This window comes from Ovis canadensis, chromosome 2 (assembly GCF_042477335.2).
Source record: "Ovis canadensis isolate MfBH-ARS-UI-01 breed Bighorn chromosome 2, ARS-UI_OviCan_v2, whole genome shotgun sequence".
NCBI lineage: Eukaryota > Metazoa > Chordata > Mammalia > Artiodactyla > Bovidae > Ovis > Ovis canadensis.
In genome coordinates, this window is record NC_091246.1 from 104,141,004 (window position 1) to 104,162,766 (window position 21,763).

Below are 21,763 nucleotides of genomic sequence, written 5' to 3' on the forward strand. Positions count from 1 at the left end.
TTCTGGTCCCCAAGTTTTAGAGGTGAGAGTGCAACTGATTCCATGTGCCCCAAACCCCGCTGCTTCCAGGTTCAGGTGAAATCAGGAAGAAATCTATGCTTAATCCATTAAAATTATAACTACCATGTAAGAGTCTAATGATTATCAATTTGAACACTGATGTAGGAAATTATAATCAGGAGAAATCAACAGTCTACTCTTTATTATTCCTTTTTTTACCAACCACCAAGAGAATCCCAGAAAGGGGGTTGAAGACAACTTACTTTGAGCAGCCAAGTGAGAACGGAATCGCGGTATGGAACAAATTTATTCTTGCTTTTGCCAGCACCCTGATCTGCTAGGGCTGAGATAACCAGACCAAGGGTTGTGAGGGACCTGCATGGTGCAACAAACCGTAATAACCGTAAAAACCTGAGTATATCAAATGTCACATTTAAGCACAAAGATTGAACATCAAGATGCCTTTGTGCCACCCTGAGAACAGCACTTCTGTCAGCATTGTGCTGCTCAGGTTAAGAACACACAAACTAAAAGCTGACAGCCCTCTAATACTACTACTGTAAGCTATAAAATTGCTTGGTTCAATTTTTTTTTTCATTTTTGTATAAAGAAAATGTAAGCTGTAAACCACTAGGGCAAAATAATGGCACAAATACCATATATCTTTAAGAAAGGACGCCAAGTACACAATGCAATTAACTAAAACATAGCACAAGGCAAAAACCTTTCTATGTATATAATACCTAACAGCATAGCATCTGGACGATGCTGTTCTATGATATTCAGTTGGTTACTGATGACTGTCTCACTATATGTCCTTCTAGGAGCTACAAAGATGGAAAAGATTCCTGCCCACTAACACAGGCTCGCAATTTAGCTTAATTTAGCTTAAGGTAAGAAAATATGTAACCATACGTAGGACTTGATGCACCAAATATTGTTTTGTAAAGTAAAATCTTAGTATAAATAAGGACCGCGGTTGTCATAAAAGGAAAAGTCCAGCGTGGTCAGTACACATGCTGTTGTTTGTTTAGACACACTCATGCCAAGAGTCTGACACTCAGCTTATATTTATTCTCTTCTGTAGCTCAGACCAGTGGCTCACAACTTGAGGGTGACTGTGTCTCCACAGGGAGCAACGGGCAATATCTGTAGATAACCCGGGTTGGCACAACCTGGGGCTGGGGCGGCAGGTACCGGCGCCACCTAGTGAGCAGAGGTCAGGGGCATGCTACCAGGCACAGGACTGCCCCCTGGACAAAGAGTTCCCGGGCTGGAACCTCAGTAGGGCTGCCCCTGGGGAACCTTTGACTTGACTGAGGCTGTGCTCCTGGGCCTCAGCAGACACTTCAATAAAACACAGAACAGGCTCGGCCCTTAAAAAATACTATGAAAAAAGTTCTAGTTATTCTTTATAGCCTCATTCATTCCAGAACCCTATTCTTTAAAAAACTATACCAGTCCCTTTTTGGGCTACTAAGTCACTGAAGCAGTGGGGCGGGCTTCCGGACAACGTACTTGTTGATGTTGCTGCCCTCTTTCAGCCGGTCACCTGCCGCTCCCGTCTTCGTCGCTCGCTCGCTGCCAGCCAAATCGACCAAGCTCAGCTTGCCCACTTTCTCTCCAGAAGTCTAGGGAGCAAATCAACAAATACTCAAAGTTAAAGAACACAGAAAGTGGTACATTTCTACCAAATGAATTTACTTTCTGAATCCTTTATCAAAGTGTATTTTTCATTTTAAAATTAATTTTCACTGCTATAAAACAGTGTAAGAATACAGCCTAGTGGTAGAGACATGTAAAATTATACAGAACTACTAACCCAGAGAGGAAATTATCTCCAAAAAAAAGCACTGTGACTCCAAAATGGTACATTTTGAAGGGAACCTAACTTTCACAGAGAAGTATATAAAAGCATTACAAGTGTAAATTTTAATATATGAAACTGTGCCTAAAATTCCATCTAGACTAATAATCTTGAGGGAAAACATTTGCATTTCTTATGATATTTAAAAAGAAATTGACTTTATCCAACAGAAAGATCCCTCAAAAACCTAATGCATTGTAAAATGTTTTCATATTGTTCATATAATTCTCTTTTCCATAATTTCAGATATGAAGTTTACATATTTTCCTAGTTAAGGTATTTATATATGCTGACATTTTCCTTTATCAAAAATATTCTATTATCAAATCACAGACATAACTGATATTTTATACTTTAGCAGCAAATATAAGAAATGTGAGAAACTGCATTTCTGGATCATTTTTTAAAACTCTCTTTTAAAATATACATTTATATTTATTTCCATAAATAAACATGTTACTAACAAAAAGGAATTCAGCTTCCCAAATCAAAAGTACTTTTGGTTTGAAAAAAAAATGTCAGAATGTTTTTTGTTTTATGCTGAAAAGGAAGTAGAAAACAAAGAACTTTCTGTCATTATACTGATCTTGCTGTGATGGTAAAAGAAGAAAACTATGCTCTCAGCAAATGAAAATCTTGCCAAAATATAGCACTTTGCCTGGGTGATCATTTTAGCTTCTGGTACTTGAAACTGATTCACTGCAGGGTAATAATAAAATAGGCAAAAATTCACATACAAACTAAGAAGGAAAACACAAATGTATGAGTCAACACAGAAGTTTTCAGTGTGGTAGAAGCACATATCTCTGGTTCTGTTGATCTTCATAAGTTAAGGCCAAATGCTCAAAAATGATTCTATGAATCTAGAATCTTAGACTACAAGTTCTCCAGGAAAACTTACTCCTTCTAACACTCAGCTTTTTAGCATAAGGTAACACTTCAAAGGAAATCTCACTATATCAGCTAGGGTGTTATTAGCTTACACAATTTGCCATCAGAGTTTAAAGTTCAAAAAATGCTGTGGCAGAGACTATAGGCCATCAGTTGGTATAGCTTCTGTTCCAACTTCCTTCAGGTGAAGAGAGTAGAGAGCTAAAACCTACATTTCTCAGACTCCCTTGCAGCCAGTGTTCAGGATGTGATTTAGACTCTGTCAATCAGATATTCTTGCTTCAAATTTAAAAAGCAGAAACACAGTAGAGGCCAAGCCCATTCTGGCTTTTTCCGCAGGCAAGCAGGAGGATGGGTATATGAGTTTTCCAAACAGTGTCCCAGCTCACATTCTCCAACTTCCAGGGCTCTAAGAGGGCAGCTTCACTGACTCCTGTATCTTGGGTCACAGCTCTGGGATGTGTCTGGAACTCACAGGTCTGGGGGTAGCCACAGAGGTAGTACTATCCTCACTGGATGAGATCTGTACTGTTCTGGAGACTGTTTCTAGAGACTGAGTTCAGAAACCACTTCTCAGAAGGTATATCAACAATATCATCATCCAATTCCCTCCATTCAATCCTTTCTGCTCACCTAGAGTGGCTTCTATTTCTTGTCCTGAGTCCTAACTGATGCACATGTCTGGTTACAACTTTAAGTCATCTAACACCAGAAGGAATAAGATAAACCATGATTCACTTTAGAAATTGGAAAAAAAAAAAAAAAAGAAGTCATGCATCCGAATACCTACCCCAGACTTCACATCGTATAAAGTGTGTGTGAGGGTGATTTTGAACACCGCGTGTGATCGGCTGCTCTCCTCATTCATGTTGGTTGCAGCAACTGTACGGGATTTGTTACCCTCAGACATCAAAGACTCGATATCCTACATGGAAACAAGTCACAGACACACACCTTATTATCTAATAAATATGAAAACTCTGCTATGCTACGAAATGCATGTCAATTTTCACTGCTTAGTCGGCCACAGCTGGAGTTTATATTCTGTTTTCCAATGAACATGAAGCCCCATAGAGTACAAGAACCAATACTATCTCTGAAAACACAAAGAAAATACATTTACTGTAGGTGTAGAATAAAGTGTCAGCTCTGACCAAGAGTTAGAAAAGAGTAGAAGCTGCATGTCAAAGTCCCACAGGATGGACAAACATGCCTTGCCAATACTCATCTCACCTAGAAATTAGGAAATCTTTAGCTTATTTAGTTATAGCGGTAGAAAAGTTATTAAATCAAATTAGACTGTATGACTAAACAGCAAACAAAAATAATTTGTAACCCCTCCCTGCAGGCATAGCAGTGGATCACTAAATTAGTGTATATCTTACCAGACCTGTTTTTAAAAATGAGAACCAGACTAATTTTCTGCATGGATTTACTAAACTTCTTTACCATTATAGCTAAAACAGAGACAGCATAATATACTGGAAAGATTATGGGATCTTCATTTTTTAAAAAATGTTAAAGGCTCTAAAAAATTTATTTAAGCAACCTGAAACAAGTTTCATCACAGTGGGGCTTCCCAGGTGGCACTAGTGGTAAATAACCTGCCTGCCAATGCAGGAGACTTAAGAGATGTGGGTTTGACCCCTCAGTCAAAGATATCCCCTGGAGAAGGAAATGGCAACCCACTCCAGTATTCTTGCCTGGAGGATCCCATGGACACAGTCCGGTGGGCTATAATCCATAGGGTCACAAAGAGTCCGACACAAATGAAGTGACTTAGCAAGCACACAAGTAACAACACAGCTATACCATCATCTGCCTTCCAGGGATTTAATGAGAAACAAGAAAGATACATTGTGAGAGAGCCGACTAAGTGCTTCCTTTTATCCAGTCTCCTGTACTTTCCAGTAAAGGAACCCCATCTTTAGCTGAGCACACTGCAATGGAACCAAGAGACTGCGCTTCTCAGAGGCCGTTGCAAACGAGACAATTTACCTAATAGTACCTAACATTTATATGATACCCTAGAGTTTTTGAGGACTTTTCACATGCATCAACTCATCTGATCTCTTCCAGGAAGCCTTCCTGGATACTGCCCTCCCCAGATATCTACATATCCATTTAAGTTAGGAATTCCACATTCAAACTACCATGAATCTGAAACACACATTTCACACTGCACTTAAAATCATGTTTTTTTTATAATACCTTTAAAACATCTGTAAGCATCTTGAGGGAACAGACCTCATTCATTTTTTATTTCTTCAGCACTTAGCACAATGTCTGGCACAGGAGAGGTGTTCAATAAGTGTTTACTAAATGAAGTATCATTGACCAAATGACAGAATTTGCTTCATGAACAAAGAACTACTGAATCTACTTCAAAAGATAGTCAAGACAATAAAACTAACTTCCATTCTAAAAATTAGGACAGAGACGCTTGGTGAGATGGAGTAAATGTTCCAGAGTCATTCAGGAGTCACGTGAGAGGACTGTCACCAAATCAAGTCTCTGACTTTCAATTCAGTGTATATTACATCACGGCTCATGCCACCCCCGTTTCCCCAAAGAGGGAAGCCTGACAGGTTCACACAAAGCATAACTGTGACGTCTGAAAATGAAGAGAACTAGTAACTAAAGGCCACTGAGAGATTCTCTCAAATTAGAAACAGGCTTTGAATTCCAACTATTCAACTCATATTTAATTTCATTAAATCACCAAAATCATAAGCAACATCATTATTTTATGTACTACTATGGAAGAAAAAAATTCTGCTATTTATCATTTTAAGATATAACCGTAAGGAATATCAGTTTCAGAGCTCATAAAATATGGAAAAAATGTCTCACAACAGATGAATAGGTATGCCTTGCAAACATGTATACCTTCTCTTAAAATTAAACCGACTTAATAACCATATATAGCTTTTTAATAAAGAGCTCTGTTAAAACGCTGACTTAAAGTGATGCTATAACTTTTTCTATTGCAAAAAAAAAGATCACAAATTTAGCAACAACAAAATTTGCTACCGTGAATCTTAGTAGTTGACATAAAGGATGCTGTTACCTTGTAGCTTGTGACAGCCAGTTTAGACAATCCATCCACATAGGGTCCCAACACACTGTGTTCTCTGACTTTTAACGTCTGACGGCTTCTGCTCGTTAAAAACAAAAGAAACAATTTTCAAACAATAACCTGTTTAGGAAAGGACTCAACCACGGCTCCATAAAAATACAGACTGAATTCAATAAAGAGCCCAAATAAACAGAACAAACAGACTTGATCCCAGAAGAATTTAAACCAAAACTTAAGATTCTTGACTAGTAAGAAAAACTTCATAATGGGGCAAAATATCACATAATTCAAAAGGGTACACTGTGGGATGTCCACTACCACAAAGAATGCAGAGTTGAATAAATACAAACAATCTGCTTGTCACATCACAGAATGCAGCACAGAGAGCAGAAAACTAGATAAAAGTAAACTGCGCCAGAAAGAAAGCGACAGACTAGTCTCGATCGTGAATAGAGACAAACACAGACAAAGACCAAGACAGCAGGGAGAATGGAACAGCGAGTTAAAACCATAAAACTGGACTGCCCGGGGCTGCGAGGTGGTTTCAATACTGAGAAAAGATTCATGTCTTTTATCAAAATGATAAGACTAAAGAGGAAAAAAAATATCATTTCCATAAATGATTTCAATAAACTGAAAAGTGATTCAGTAAAATTAAATACTCATGAGTTACACAATAAATAAATAAACCTCTTACAAACAAGGCACTAATAAAACCAGTAAAGGGAACCTGCCAAAACCCTACAGCTTACAGTGTACTTAATGATATCAACCAAAAAATAATAAGGATATGTGTCACTGACTAACTCTATGCGAAAAAAGCTCTTCACAAAGTATAAACATTACTTTTTGGGGGGGGCTGTACCATGCGTCTTTCGTGATCTTAGCTCCCCAACCAGGGACTGAACCTAAGCCCCAGCACTGAAAGGGCCAAGTTCTAACCACTTGACCACCAAGGAATTCCCTAAACACTGCAATTTTTAAAAAGAATATTGATGGTAAGATTAGAAATGAGTCTTGTTCTATGTAAATCATTATTTTCTAATAATTAAGAATCTACAGTATCCTAGGATCAATCACCAAAACTTACTACTATGAAACTGTATATAAAAGTGCATAAAGAGTATTCACCTTAGTTCTGATCTCTGGATACATATTGTATTACAACATTTTTCCTTTCATTTTTCCCTATTTCTTAAAGATAATGCATACTGCCTTATCTCTTGAGTAAAATGTAACTACATCACTACACATAGTACATGGTGAATTAATAAAGTCAGTACTTGAGTCAAGTAACGAGGTTCTCTCAAACAATCCTTCATTGAAAAGGAATCACAGAGCTTTTACTTCACTCACTATGGCTCTTCAGAAACACTACAGAAATTCTCGAGAAACTTTCATGAAGGAAACAACCACAGCTAACACTTATTGAGCACTTACTATGAGCCAGTAAATAGTCTAAGATCTCAGTCTATCTTTCACAACAGCCCTCTGCGATATTATGTAATGTTATCACCCCTTCTGGACAAATGAGGTCTAGAAAGCGTAAGGAACCTGCTCGACAGGTAACAAGTAGAAGACCGGGATCCAGCGCCAGGTGATTCCAAAGCCCATGCAGTTAATTACTAAACTACACACAAGAGAAGCATATATTATTAAAGACTTAGCAAATCGTAGATAGTGAAGCTCAAGTTAGGGCTTCCCAGGTGGCTCAGTGGTAAAGACTCCACCTGCCAATGCAGGAGACTGGAGTTTGATCCCTGGGTTGGGAAGATTCCCTAGTGTAGGAAAATGGCAACCCACTCCAGTATTCTTGCCTGGGAAACGCCACGGAAGAGGGGCCTGGTGGGATACAGTCCATGGGATTCCAAGAGTTAGACACAACTAAGCATGCATCCACGCAAAGTTCAAGCTATTCACACAAGCACTGTGGAGTATAAAACATGAGAATGAAGTCAGCTAAGAACTTCTGGGAAGAGTAGGTCTAGGGTCTCAAGGAAAGTGATGCTCTTCAGAGATGAAGGTGCAAGAAAAAGTACTGAAGGCAGAACAGGAAAAGTATGGGGCACGGTATTTAGCAAATGTGGGTACCCAGGCCATGGTTTTCCTCCCTCTGGACTCTGGTTTCCTGTTTTGACATCTATACATCTGTCCTCCAGTCCACTGAACAGCTGGGTCCCTTTTCAAATCCCCGACTTCTCCATAACTCCACGCTCGGGCACAGCTGTCCTCTAAGCCTGAATTATTCTCACCAGCTTCTCAGTAACAAACTCCTACTCAGCACAAGATTCATCAAGCACTCTCAGTGAAATCGTCCCTTCTCTCCTGGGCAAAGTCAGTCAGTCAGTCCCTCTTTGCTCTCACTTATTTTGTATAAGCCTCCTTTACAATGTAAAAGCCTTACTGCATTGATTTCTAACTATTTGTTTCCAGAACTCCCAATCTGACTGGATAAAGACGATGTGGTACATATATACAATGGAATATTACTCAGCCATTAAAAAGAATGAAATAATGCCATTTGCACAAACATGGATGGATCTAGAGAGTGGCATACTGAATGAAGTCAGTCAGACAGAGAAGGAGAAATATTATATGACATCCCTTACATGTGGAATCTAAAAAGAAATTTTACAAATGAACTTACAAAACAGAAAGAGACTCACAGACTTAGAAAACAAACTTACAGTTGCTGGGGGGGGGGGTGGGGGAAGGGATCACTAGGGGGTTTGGGAAGGTCATGTACACACTGCTATATTCAAAACGGATAACCAACAAGGACCTACTGTGCAGAATACGGAACTCTGCTCAATGTTATGTGGCAGCCTGATGGGAGCGGGGTTTGGGGCAGAATGGATACACGTGTATGTACGGCTGAGTCCCTTCACTGTTCACCTGAAACTACCACAACGCCGTTAATCGGCTATACCCCAATGCAAAACAACAAGTTTAAAGTCTGAAAAAAAGGGAAAACTCCCATTCTGCCCACTGTGAGCTCTTCGTCTGTGACTGCATGGTGCCTGGCATCCAGGGGCTGCTCGATCAATGTTATGTAAGGTTTTGAATAGAAACCTAAGTGCCAAGGATTCCGTGGCAGTGCAGGGGCCAAGGTTCTATTATATATCTGGCTGAGGAACTAAGATCCCACAAGCCACGTGGTGGAGCCAAAAAAAAACAAAAAAGAAACACTAAGTACCAATTCAGTCTCATTCAGAAAGGCCTGCAGATGGTTATCTTTGTTAAAGAAATCAAGAGGCCAGTGAGGAGTTGATCAGTTTGGTTTTCTCCTGATGGAAGGCCACTGACTTCACCGCTTTTAAGACCAGCTTTCCTTGATCATCTTTTTCACCCAAACATAACTAGATGTGCCCTAGGCATCCTCCACGCTTTCTGTAAGCCTCAGCTCACATGGCTCTCTGGCCTCCCCAGTACTGTGCTTACAGCAATAAGCCACAAACTGCGGCTAGGATCGGTCTCTCTCTCCATTGTCGCACTTCCTGAAAATCTGAGCTCTGAGAACTCTGCGCAATGAGCAACTTTCCTCAGATAGCCCCTTATCTTCCTCATTAGCTTCAGCTATGACTGCAGAGTGAAGCCATCATTTTCGAAGGCTTTCTAACACTTTGAAGCCACTTCTTTCAAAGTCTATGCCACAAAAATGATGAGGGTCAAAAGTCCTTAGTACAAATCACAGTGTTAGGGCTATGAGGTTAGCGCTGTTGTATTAAATAAAACCAATTTAAATACATAAGGAAAGAAACCAAAGTCGAGGCCATGACATGGGACAGTCTCTTCTTCTGAGAATCATTGAAACGAACCCTCTAAAAGTCCAGGTTTCATTGTTTCTGATTATGCCTCTCCCTCACTTCACAGCCTGCAAACAAATGGATGAATTCCATCCAAAACTTCTCATTTTAAAACAAAGAAACACCCTACTTGATTAAGGATACCAGTTATCCTGATATGCAGTACGTTAACTATCATTACATATTTTTTCTCTGTGGCTTTGAACATGTCTGAGAGAGGCAGTATACAGCCCAAACAGATGCCGCTCAGCCATGCTTCCCAGCCCAACTCAGCCCAAGTTCACAAGCCCAGAACTGGCTGCAGGAAGCCACTTAATAGAATCAAAAACAAATCCCAAAGACAGGAACTAGATAAATAACTCTCTACCAAAGTTCGGTATAAAGCATTTCACTTAACCCAATTCACGAAGTCTGTTTTAGTCTCTAATATCATAACATTCAAACCACAAAGTCATTTACCCTTTGGGATCAAGAAGGTCTCTAACTTTTTCGTTATAAATTTCCATGTAGGACACTTCTACTTTAAAACTCTGCTCTTCATTTTCCTCTTTCTGGGTTCGCTCAAAGAGCCCACTGCAGAGTCTTGGGATTAATCCAGGTTGGTCAGCCGTGCCCATCATAGTGTAAGATTTTCCAGATCCTAAAAAAGTGGAAATCATAGTTATTACTGTCTCCTTGAGAAGTTTAAATACACAGCCCTCTTTCCATTGCTCATAATAAAGCCCTAGCACTTAGCAAAACGCCCAAAATAAGGAACGTACCCAAATGCCATGATGACACTCATAAGCAGGCTAGCTTTCCTAGTTGTACATGTTAAAGTCACGGGTACACATTCTTTAGGAAGAAAAACAAAAGCCTTCTTTAACCACCCTTATACTAAAAAAACAAAATTACCTAAAATGACTAAAAAATTGTGAGGTCTGAACAGTTCTCTAAAATTGAACTGGAAAGATCCATATGATGAATGCTATGTGCTTGCTCCCAACCACTAATCATAGCACAAAAAAACATATATGCCGTCTCTGCAGGCCCCAGAGCAAATTAACTCTCTACCACTACGCTCTGGCAACAGCATAGAAATCAGAGTCATTTTTTTCCTAGTACAAATTTATTTTCTCCATTGCACCAAAAATACGTATTCATTTGAGAACATTTACAAAACATGAGAAAACAGAGAGGAAAAAATTAAATCACTCATAGTCCTAAAAAGAATTTTAAGTCTTGAATATATCACAGGCATGTTTCTTTTGAAGAACAATTTTCAACTGGACAAGCTATACAATAAATCCTGATAAAATCTTTTTTGTGTGTGTCGCTCAGCCCAATTCTGCAACACCATGAACTGCAGCCCACCAGGCTCCTCTGTCCAAGGGATTCTCCAGGCAGGAATACTGGAGCGTGTTGCCATTTCCTTCTCCAGATAAGAATGACCCCTTCACTTTATTATTTTAATTAAAAAAATTTTTTTTTTGTATTGAGGTATATGGCCTGTTAACAATGCTGATGGTTTCAGGGGAACAGAAAAGGGACTCAGCCATACACACACGTATCCATTCTTCCCCAAACTCCTCTCCCATCAAGGCTGCCACATATCATTGAGCAGAGTTCCCTGTGCCATACAGTAGGTTCTTACTGGTTATTCATTTTAAATACAGAAGTGTGTATATGTCCATCCCAAACTCCCTAACTGTCCCCTTCCTTTCTTGTTGGCCACAAAGGTACCAAAGTCAAAAGACTCCTTTATCAATCATAACTGCTAAGATGCTAGCGATAGGTATTCTTTTTGGTATTTTCTTTGTTAGGATTGTTAAAGCTTAAAAGAAAACAGATTAACAATTACCAGTCTGTCCATAGGCAAAGATACATGCATTGTAGCCATCAAAAGCATTCTGCAGGATATTCTCACCAAGGCACTTGAAAACATCATCTTGACCTGAAAGAGAAAAACACAGAGAAAACAGATGTTTTAAGCCAAAACCACACATGAACAATTAAAAACAAACAAACCCTCAAAAATGTACCTTTTGTTTTTTCAGTTTGCTTATCTACCAAACAAGATTTTTTAAACTTGATGAATGCTTCTTTGGAAGCAGTCATTTCTAGTTAGCATATGACAGAAAATGAGTGAAAAGTTCCTGATGATATAAACTTGGATAAACACTGGCCAAAAAAATAGATCAGTGAACTTCTATTTTATAAAGAATCTGATATATATGCTTGGGACCTGGGTGGACCTGAATTCAACTATGGACCACTCAGACAATGCGTCTACTGAGTGTGTGCTGAAGTTCAAAACAATGGTATGTGTCAAATTCCCTCTCTTTTTCCCTCAAGGATAATGTTTAATTACAGATCAGCTGGGAGAGGGAGGAAGGTCTGGGACATTTCTTCTAGCTTTCAACCATGAACATAAAGAGTACGGTCAGATCGCCTTCACAGGCTAAATTAAATGTGTCAATAACCAAGTGACCTTGACAAATGCTTCAACTTCTTTGAGTCTTGAAAAAAATATGGAAAAATTGGATGCTGTTATGTTTGTCATATTTTGCATGCTATAAATAGCACTCCATTATGCCTCACTTCCTAATTAATTTACCAGGTTAGTGCATCACCACAACTCCGATACTGAAGCAATCCTTTTTTTTTTCCCAGGCCATGCCGCATGGCTTGTGGGATTATAGTGATCCGCAATCAAACCAGGGCCTTCAACAGTGAAAGTATGGAATCCTAACCACTGGAGTACCAGGGAATTCCCTGAAGCAATCCTTAAAGTCATCACTGGGCTCAGCCAGCCCAAATTAACCTCAACTTTCTGAAATAGCTATAGAATGAACCGCTTCTCACGATAAAGGTCAATAAGACACTCAATATTTAAAAAATTTCTTAGGAAACAGGTGTCACAAGCAATTAGGAATAAAGAAAATATAAGGCTGCCACTGTAGTCTTTTTTAGATTTTTTTTAATTAAATTTGGCAGTTGCTATAGTCTTAAACTTGTAGTGAAAAGGGGCCTGAGATAGTCATCACTGCGGAGAATAAAAGAACAGAATCCCAGAACAAATTTAGAGGGAGTACAGCATATTCCTCTTCACTAAAGAGGAAATAGGAACACTGAAAGCCTAAGTGATTTATTCAAAGAGACAGTCAGGACTGGAGCTTGGATTAAACTCAGGGTTTCCTTTCCTTCTTGGCTAGAGTTCTTTCATTTCACCAAGCTGGCTCTCTTGACCACATCGCCAACATCTAAGGGAAGCGACGTGGCTACGGACTGCTATGGTCCCACGTAAGGCCCGGCATGCGCTTAAGAAAACCTCAACTGTGAGCCCTGTTCATCTAACTTTATCATCTTACACCATCAACAGTGCACTGTTATCTCCCATTTCCCAATTAAGGTAAACACTCAAACAGCAAAGACCGGAGCACGGTCGCTGTATAGTTTCTAAAATCATACTACTATGAAACTGCACAGAAAACATCTTAAAACACCCGTCTATATTATCAGGAGTTAACAGGATGTTGGGCTCTTACCTGCGTACTTGTCTCTGACAGACTCATCCATAGACCAGAAACAGTGATCATATGCAAATACCTGTTGAAAAATGAAAATAATGAAGTATGTGTTAAAAACAAAACGTAGCCAATGGGAGTTTGCCGCATGACTCAGGGAACTCACACTGGGGCTCTGTAACAACCTAGAGGGGTGGGAATGGGCGGGAGGCTGGAGGGAGATTCAGGAGGGAGGGAACGTACATGCACCTACGGTTAATTCATATTGACATATGACAGAAAGGAAACCCATAGTGTAAACCAATCAATTAAAATAAATATTTTTTAGGAAAACTGTAACATACTCATGATGTTTAACAATGGCATGACTCTGATAACATGGTTCATAATACTGAAACAAAAACAACTCACTCTTACAATGGAGGTTAGTTATTTACAGGACAGTCTTACAAAGACAAAGCGCCCTGTACATAATATAGATCTTGAATTCACACAGAAAACCCTTTACAATGTGATGTGAAAAGGGAGGAGGTTACAAAGCAATATGTATAATATGATGGCCATTAAACACACAGAGTTGCATATATAAAGTTCATTACTGTATGGTAAGATTACTGACATCTTTGTTTCCTTATGTTTTTATGTATTCTCTACAGTCTTACTATTCTTCAGAGAAGACAAAGTTTTTAAAAAATGTAAAGATGATTACCACAGCATACTGAAAATGCAGATTCTTTGAATACACTATAGCACACCCATAGTCAATATACTATGTAGCTTTAAGAACATAGAAGAGGGGCTTCCCTGGTGGCTCAGACAGTAAAGAATCCACTTGGGATGCAGGAGACCTGGGTTTGATCCCTGAGTTGGGAAGTGCTCCTGGAGGAGGGCATGGTAACCAACTCCAGTATTCTTGCCTGGAGAATCCCATGGACAGAGGAGCCTGGAGGGTTACAGTCCATGGGGTCGCCAAGAGTGAGGCACGACTGAGCAACTAAGCACAGCACACGAAAAAGTCTGGACCAAGATCCCATCTTTGTACAAATATCGACACGTATAAAAAGTAGGAGGACTATGCAATGGAAGTACTGGTAATACATAACGCTACTTTGTGAGATACCACAAATGATTTGCCTTGACCTTTTATGCTTATTACTTTCTAAAATATGCTCTTTTTTAAAGCGATCTTTTAAGTCTTTTTCACTGATTGTAGTTTAATTTTTTTGGATTTCAGGTTCAATAATTTAGTCTTTAAAAAGTTTTAAGGGTAGTTGCTTTTCAATTCATTTCAGTTTGCCCTTCAAACCCTTCCACTTGGAGTGTGCTCCCTCACTTCCTGATGACAGTTTTCCTCTTGGCTTTATAGGTTAGTTTGCAAGCACATCTGAATTGGGAGCCTGTTTTATGGTTTACGTGATTGCCTGTTTCTTTCCTCTTCCTTTGGCCACCTTTACACTGCCACTGCTAGCTACTGAAGCCCAAGTCTGGGTCTTTTCAAAGCCCAGTGTCTCTATTCCCTCCTATGTATACAGAAATTAGCTCAGTATGCATATGCGTGCATGGCCAGCTGTGTCCGACTCTGTGACCCCACGAACTGTAGCCTGCCAGGCTCCTCTGTCCATGGAATTCTCCAGGGAGGAATACTGCAGTGGGTTGCCATTCCCTTCTCCAGGGGATCTTCCCAATTCAGAGATCGAACCTGGGTCTCTTGCATTGAAGACAAGATTCTTTACCATCTGAACCACCAGAGAAGCCCAATTAGCTCAGTGTTGGTGGCCAAAAGCCTTTTTTAAGCCTTCTTTCATGATGGAGCCTCACCCAAATCAGTTTTCACATGGATGAACTTCTTAGGTCCTCGACCACACATCAGGGTCCCCTCTAGTCTGCAAGGGCTGCACCGCTGAGGACCTGGGTCTGATCTCAAGGCCCAGTAAACACACTAATTCAGTCCCAGCCTTCTGCAAGCCCTCGAAGTGACATGTGTTGTTTCTGAATACAAGGACATGATTTTTAATATTTTTAAATATGTTATCTGTCCCTGCTCTGAGTTTGGAGTTGGCAGAAGAATGTTTCTGGGTGAACTCACAAGGCTGTCTGGACCCTAAATCTAAAAGTTAAGGTTTTTAAATAAGGAAATTAGATTAGGTTGGTAAATGAAGTATGTATGCCTATCTATATCCACCTCCACCTGAAATTAATTCAAAATGATGGCAGGAGTGAGGGAAAGAGCCAAAAAGGGAAAGAAAGGAGGCAAGGAAAGCAAGTTTTTGAGAGTGGACCAGAAATTGAGAACCCCTGAAAAACAGCTGCAATGAGACGGATGGCAGGTAGAGTGGGGTGGGGACCGTGGGAAGAGCACAGGGCAAATAGCTGCAGGAGGAGATGGCTGCAAAGCCGAGAGCAGCTCCGGAAGGAAGCCAGGGGAAAGTCAGATGAGTGGTCGCGGCCCTGGGGGCAACCAACTGGATGACTGGCTAGAAACACCTTTAGTGCAAGGAAGGATCAGAACACCCGCATCTGTGCAAAACACCAACACCAGGCATTTGTTCCCTGGGGTGGGACAGCGATGCCAGAGCAAGGATAAAAAGGGTTACAGAAGTTCAGTATCTGACAGCACCTGCAGAGGCGGGAGGCCTGGAGCCCGGCAACTACCACCCAGCCTCAGCACTATGTCGTACAGTACCGATCCTCAACACTTCCCCGGAGCTGACCATGTGTCCATCAGCAGTCGAGGCTCACTATGTCAGCAGTTCCCCAACAGGGAGAGGAGTACATCAAGGCTATATATTCTCACCCTGCTAATTTAACTTATATGTAGAGTACATCATGTGAAATGCCGGGCTGGATGAAGCACAAGCGGGAATCAAGACTGCAAGGAGAAATATCAACAAGCTCAGATATATAGATGATACCACCCCACTGGCAGAAAATGAAGAGGAACTAAAGAGTTTCTTGATAAGGGTGAAAGAGGAGAGTGAAAAAGCTGGCTTAAAAACTCAACATTCAAAAAAACTAAGATCATGGCATCCAATCCCATGACCTCATGGCAAATAGATGGGGAAAAAGTGGAAACAGTGACAGTTTTTATTTTCTTGGGCTCCAAAATCACTGCAGATGGTGATTGCAGCCATAAAATTAAAAGATGCTTCCTCCTTGGAAGAAAAGCTATGACAAACTTAGCATATTAAAACACAGAAACATCACTTTGCCAACAAAGGTCCATACAGTCAAAGCTATGGTTTTTCCAGTAGTCATGTATGGATATGAGTTGGACCATAAAGAAATATGAGCACTGAAGAATTGATGCTTTTGAACTGTTGTGCTGGAGAAGATTCTTGAGAGTCCCTTGGACTGCAAGGAGATAAACCTGTCAATCCTAAAGGAAATCCTGACTTAGTCATTGGAAGGACTGATGCTGAAGCTGAAACTCCAATACTTTCGTCACCTGAAGTGAAGAGCTGCCTCACTGGAAAAGACTTTGATGCTGGGAAAGACTGAGCGCAGGAGGAGAGGTGGGCAACAGAGGATGAGATGGTCGGATGGCATCACCTATTCAATCGACTCATGTCAAGCAACTCTGGGAGACAGCGGAGGACAGAGAAGCCTGGCATGCTGCAGTCCATGGGGTCACAGAGTCAGAGATGATTTAGTGACTGAACAACAATAGAGAGAGGAAAGAAAGAAGGAAGATGGTCCCAAAGGACTGTGGATCAAAACTTCCGGTGGGAGTTGCTTTTCAAAGTACATCGGTCAGCAGGGTGAGATTAAATACAATGTGAAGCTCAGATTAAGTTTCTTCTGCTCCAGCTTTCAGTTCTCATGTCTTATCACTTTTTTTGATTCTGCTCTTACCAATGTTAAATAGAGACCATCCCAAGTCTTTGCTTGCTTATAAGCTTAGCTCACACTAGAACCACCCGAGTGCACTTCTCAGAGATCAGGCTCTACGTTGCTCTCTTCTCCCTATTACAACAGGTTTTCCTTTTCTTTTTTAAATTTAGGGATTTCTTTAACAATTCTTATTCTCAATTCCAGCAGAGAAGTAATGGCAACAGCTAACATTACGCAGGAGGCCCTAGGATGCAAAGAAGTCAAGGACCTAGTGGCTAACAGGTGTGGGGGAGCTGGCAGCTGAACTCGGCCTTGGAGCCCATGTCTGCTCCCCACCTGGGCTTCCTAGGTGGCACTAGTGGTAAAGAACCCACCTACAGGAGACTTCAGAACCACGGGTTCGATCCCTGGGTTGGGAAGATCCCCTGGAGGAGAGCATGGCAACCTACTCCAGCACTCTTGCCTGGAGAATTCTATGGACAGAGGAGCCTGGAGGGCTACAGTCCATAAGGTCACAAGGAGCTGGACATGACTGAGCGACTTAGGACCCACGCTGCTCCCCACCAGGCCCTTCATCACAGAGTGGCTGAGCTCTCCTCCTCAGCAACAGGAAGGCGCCAGAGCCTGGTACAAAGGCGGGAACTAGGAATGCTAAGGTCTTGTTTACTAACAACACTGAATGGTCCTCTTTAAGTTTCAGCTGTTTTGTAAATTATTACAGGTATCTTCCAGCCATGGATTTCCTAAAGCAGACAAGCTCCCTTTTTTTTCCCCTAAATAAACATTTTTCCTTATTTTTTTAGAAAATTTCTTTTCAAGTAACAGAGAAGAAACACACATTCATTATAGCAAGGCAAATAACACAGAAGCATACAGGATAAAGGTCTCCCATTCACCAAACATATTTCTCCTTAGAGGGAACCACTGTTAAGAATGTAGTGTTGGCCCTTCCACATCTTTGACATCAACACATTTTCTCTAAACAGTAAGAGAGAGTTGAATTAAGTAAAACACGAATATTTTCAAAACAGTCACGTAATGTTTCTTCATATCATTACTGCAATATCCAGCCTCTGCTCCATCAGAAAGAAAGAAAACAAAGATAATCCAGCCATCTTTTCACACAAAAGATAAAACTATAAAATTAGTTCTATTATGTATAAAGAAGTCAGTGCCATATTAAACTTTTTTTTTTTTTTTTTTTTACTAATTCAGAGTCCCAATAGCCAAGTCTATACATACTTCAGCAACAGTAATATTGAATGGGATTACTGTTCCACCACAGATTCTAAAACAAAACTCCAAGAAGGCAGATAAAAATATAAATTTCCTGGAAAGATCCCAAGAATGATCAATACAAAAACACAGTCCTTGCCCCTACTCTGGCACAACTGCATTCCTAGGAGACACGGGAACCAAGGTTTCTTGAGAATCTGGGCTCAAAGCTAGGATGAAAGCACATTTCCCTGAGGAAGCTGCGGGCCAGGGCAGGTTTCTGTTGGCCTGAGAGTGTGTCCCCAGCTGTCCCAGGAGCACCGTGGATGAGTCTGCCTAGTATTGGTTCTGACCGCAGTTTGGAACGAGAAGTTCCCAGCCAATCTGTGGTGACCAGCAGGGCACAAAAGGAATCTGTGTTGTAGTTGCCAGGAGACTGGCCAGAGTTGGTCAAAGTACAAAAACAGCTTTTCCATAAACCTCCAGTCCTTCTTACGCCAATAAATGGCTTTGGATTTATGAATAGGCTGACAGCTTCCATTATATTTTTTTACTTTAAAAGTGACAGAGAATATTTTTATTTTTCAGAAGAAAATACCAGTATAAAAAAATACACACATACAACTGGAACAAGTATCCGGTAATAAACCAAATCTCTTACCTTTGGTTGGCTTCTGAGTTCCCAAAAGAGGTGTCATCGTTGACATGAAAGACAAGAGTTTAAAAATATTTTTAGTTAGAAGATGCCTTTTGAAGGGTAAAATGATAATAAATATTTATTTGATATTTATTAAGAACACAAAATATTAACTTTGAAATCAAACAGCAACTTGAAATAAAGGATAATTAATGTCTACTAACTAGTAAGATAGAATGCTAATTATAGAGAACTAACGTATCTTTCAGGTAGAAGAAAGATTGTCTGAGCACTAGATAATTTTTAAAGTCCTAATATTTCTGCCTTCTACATTTTGCTTATCCTTGTTATGACTTATAAAAATATTCTTTACTTCTTAGCATATGATTTCACTTCCAAGTAGTTTCCTTTACTTTGATAAAGCCGCAGCTTACTCTCTCTATAGAGGACCTTCTATAAAAAAAAGTTCTGTTCTAAGGAAAAAAAGGTTAAAGGAACTAATTTTTTGCCAGTGACTGAGTGACTACTAACTGAATTACTCACTGCTTATTCCTCTGTGCTGACTCAGGTGCCTCCAACCTCCCTTCCTCTGAAAATGCCACTGGGTTTACATATAACTTCAGTTCAGTTCAGTCGCTCAGTCATGTCCAACTCTTAGCAACCCCATGAACTGCAGCACACCAGGCCTCCCTGTCTATCACCAACTCCCGGAGTTCACCCAAACTCTTGTCCATCGAGTCAGTGATGCCATCCAGCCATCTCATCCTCTGTCGTCCCCTTCTCCTCCTGCCCCCAATCCCTCCCAGCATCAGAGTCTTTTCCAATGAGTCAACCCTTCGCATCAGGTGGCCAAAGTATTGGAGTTTCAGCTTCAGCATCATTCCTTCTGAAGAACACCCAGGACTGATCTCCTTTAGGATGGACTGGTTGGATCTCCTTGCAGTCCAAGGGACTCTCAAGAGTCTTCTCCAACACCACAGTTCAAAAGCATCAATTATGTAACTTAATCCAGTGTAATTTTGAGATAGTTAAACTCAGAGAAGGGCTCCCTGGTGGCTCAGTGGTAAAGAATCCAGTTGCCAACGTGGAAGATGCAGGAGACTCAGGTTCCATCCCTGGGTGGGGAAGGTCCTCTGGAGAAGGGAATGGCACCCCACTCCAGTATTCCTGCCTGGGAAATCCCATGGACAGAGGAGCCTGGTGGGCTGCAGTTCATGGGATCACAAAAAAGTTGTACACAACTTACAGACTAAACAACAACAAACTTAGAGAAAAGCTGTGAGAGAGGCACAAAGAGCTCCCTTCACCCGAGCTCACCAACGGTTAACACAGTCACAGCTGCTGGGTCCTTCTCCCCCTCCTCCTCCCCCCTCTTGTTCAGAGACACACACACACACAACCCTGAGGGGAAGGTACACACACCCTGAGGGTAAGGTACACACACACACACACCCTGAGGGTAAGGTACACACACACACACACCCTGAGGGTAAGGTGTACACACACACACACACCCTGAGGGTAAGGTGTACACACACACACACACCCCGAGGGTAAGGTACACACACACACACCCTGCGGGTGAGGTACACACACACACACACACACACCCCTGAGGGTAAGGTACACACATACACACACCCTGAGGGTAAGGTACACACACACACACCTCTGAGGGAAAGGTACACACACACCCCCCTGAGGGTAAGGTACACACACACACACACCCTGAGGGTAAGGTATACACATACACACACACACACCTGAGGGTAAGGTACAGACATGCTCCCTCAGCCCTCAACATTTTCATGTTAACTCAGAAAAACAATGATGTTCATTCCACAACCACAGGAACAACTGGTCTTTCAGAGGATCAAAAAGCCAAGTCAGACCTGCAACTTGAAAGAAAATGGTGCACGGAAACGCTTCCTTTCAACTGTCTGGACATCTTGTGCCTTTGTTGCATAAGATTTCCTTTTAAACTTGATATTCATTTGTATGGAAAGATTTCGGGTCTGAACACTAGAACGCCAAGGAAAGCAGCAAATGAGTGACCCTTGTCTAACAGATTTTGGGGTAACAGCCAATGTGACTAGCACATAATAGAAAATAACTTCTCTGGGCTGAGAGATATGGGGAAACTTCCCAACAAAAACACTTGGGAAACACCAGCAGAGGTGACTGACACACGCTACCACCTTTTTGTAGGTCTTTATAAGCAAAGCAGAACCTCATCAACTTCAGAAGGCCCAGTTATAAACCCAGCTCGAGCTAAGAACAGAAGCAGGATATATGAGATGACTATGAGGTCAGGTACTGGGTTGGCCCAGTATGGTGCAAGCTACTTCACTGAATCTTCACAGTAACTATGAAAGGTGCTATTATCATTCCAGTTTTACAGATGAGAAACTGAAGGCTCTGAAGAGTCAAATGCCCTGTCCAACTCACAATAATAACCAGTGACAGATCTGGGATTCGAAAGTAGGTCTTCAGATTCCCGAGTCGGGAATCTTCTTCCATCACACTGGTCAAAACAGCCTCGTCAAGTTGCTCCTAGACTTAAGAATCCATGAGTCATACATTAACAACTGCTACCAGTAACAGAAACATTTCCCAATGTGTTAATTTCCTCCATTCTAATTATTACCCAATAAAAGGCGGTGCTTATGCCAGTGTAAGTTTACTTATTCATTATATTTATAAAAACTCCAGACAATCTTTGCTGGGAGGAAGAATAAGATGTTCAGTGTGATATTTCCATTTTAGGTAAAATATTTTTATACAAAACCCAGCTCTTCCTAAAAGACAATTGACAAATACGAAATTCAACAATATATGACACACGGCAGAAGAATCTGTGGGACTAACCTGAATCCAGAACATGATAATAAAAAGAGAAACAAACCAGTAAATTAATTACAGAGCTAAGTT

General features: G+C 40.8%; 1 protein-coding gene across 3 annotated transcripts in view; it reads right to left on the bottom strand.

The window, feature by feature from the left end:
* The window catches only part of KIF13B (kinesin family member 13B), a 204,888-nt gene that overhangs the window by 115,516 nt on the left and 67,609 nt on the right, over positions 1-21,763 (bottom strand). For all 3 annotated transcript variants that reach the window (XR_011254392.1, XM_069576709.1, XM_069576710.1), the window contains exons 3-10: positions 18,857-18,869; positions 13,171-13,231; positions 11,484-11,576; positions 10,103-10,283; positions 5,829-5,916; positions 3,549-3,683; positions 1,519-1,631; positions 264-375 (exon numbers count right to left, since the gene is read on the bottom strand). Coding sequence is in view for 2 of the 3 variants with exons in the window: in XM_069576709.1 (XP_069432810.1) it covers positions 264-375; positions 1,519-1,631; positions 3,549-3,683; positions 5,829-5,916; positions 10,103-10,283; positions 11,484-11,576; positions 13,171-13,231; positions 18,857-18,869 (796 nt within the window). In the remaining variant the exon portion in view is untranslated. The remainder of the gene's footprint in view (positions 1-263; positions 376-1,518; positions 1,632-3,548; positions 3,684-5,828; positions 5,917-10,102; positions 10,284-11,483; positions 11,577-13,170; positions 13,232-18,856; positions 18,870-21,763) is intronic.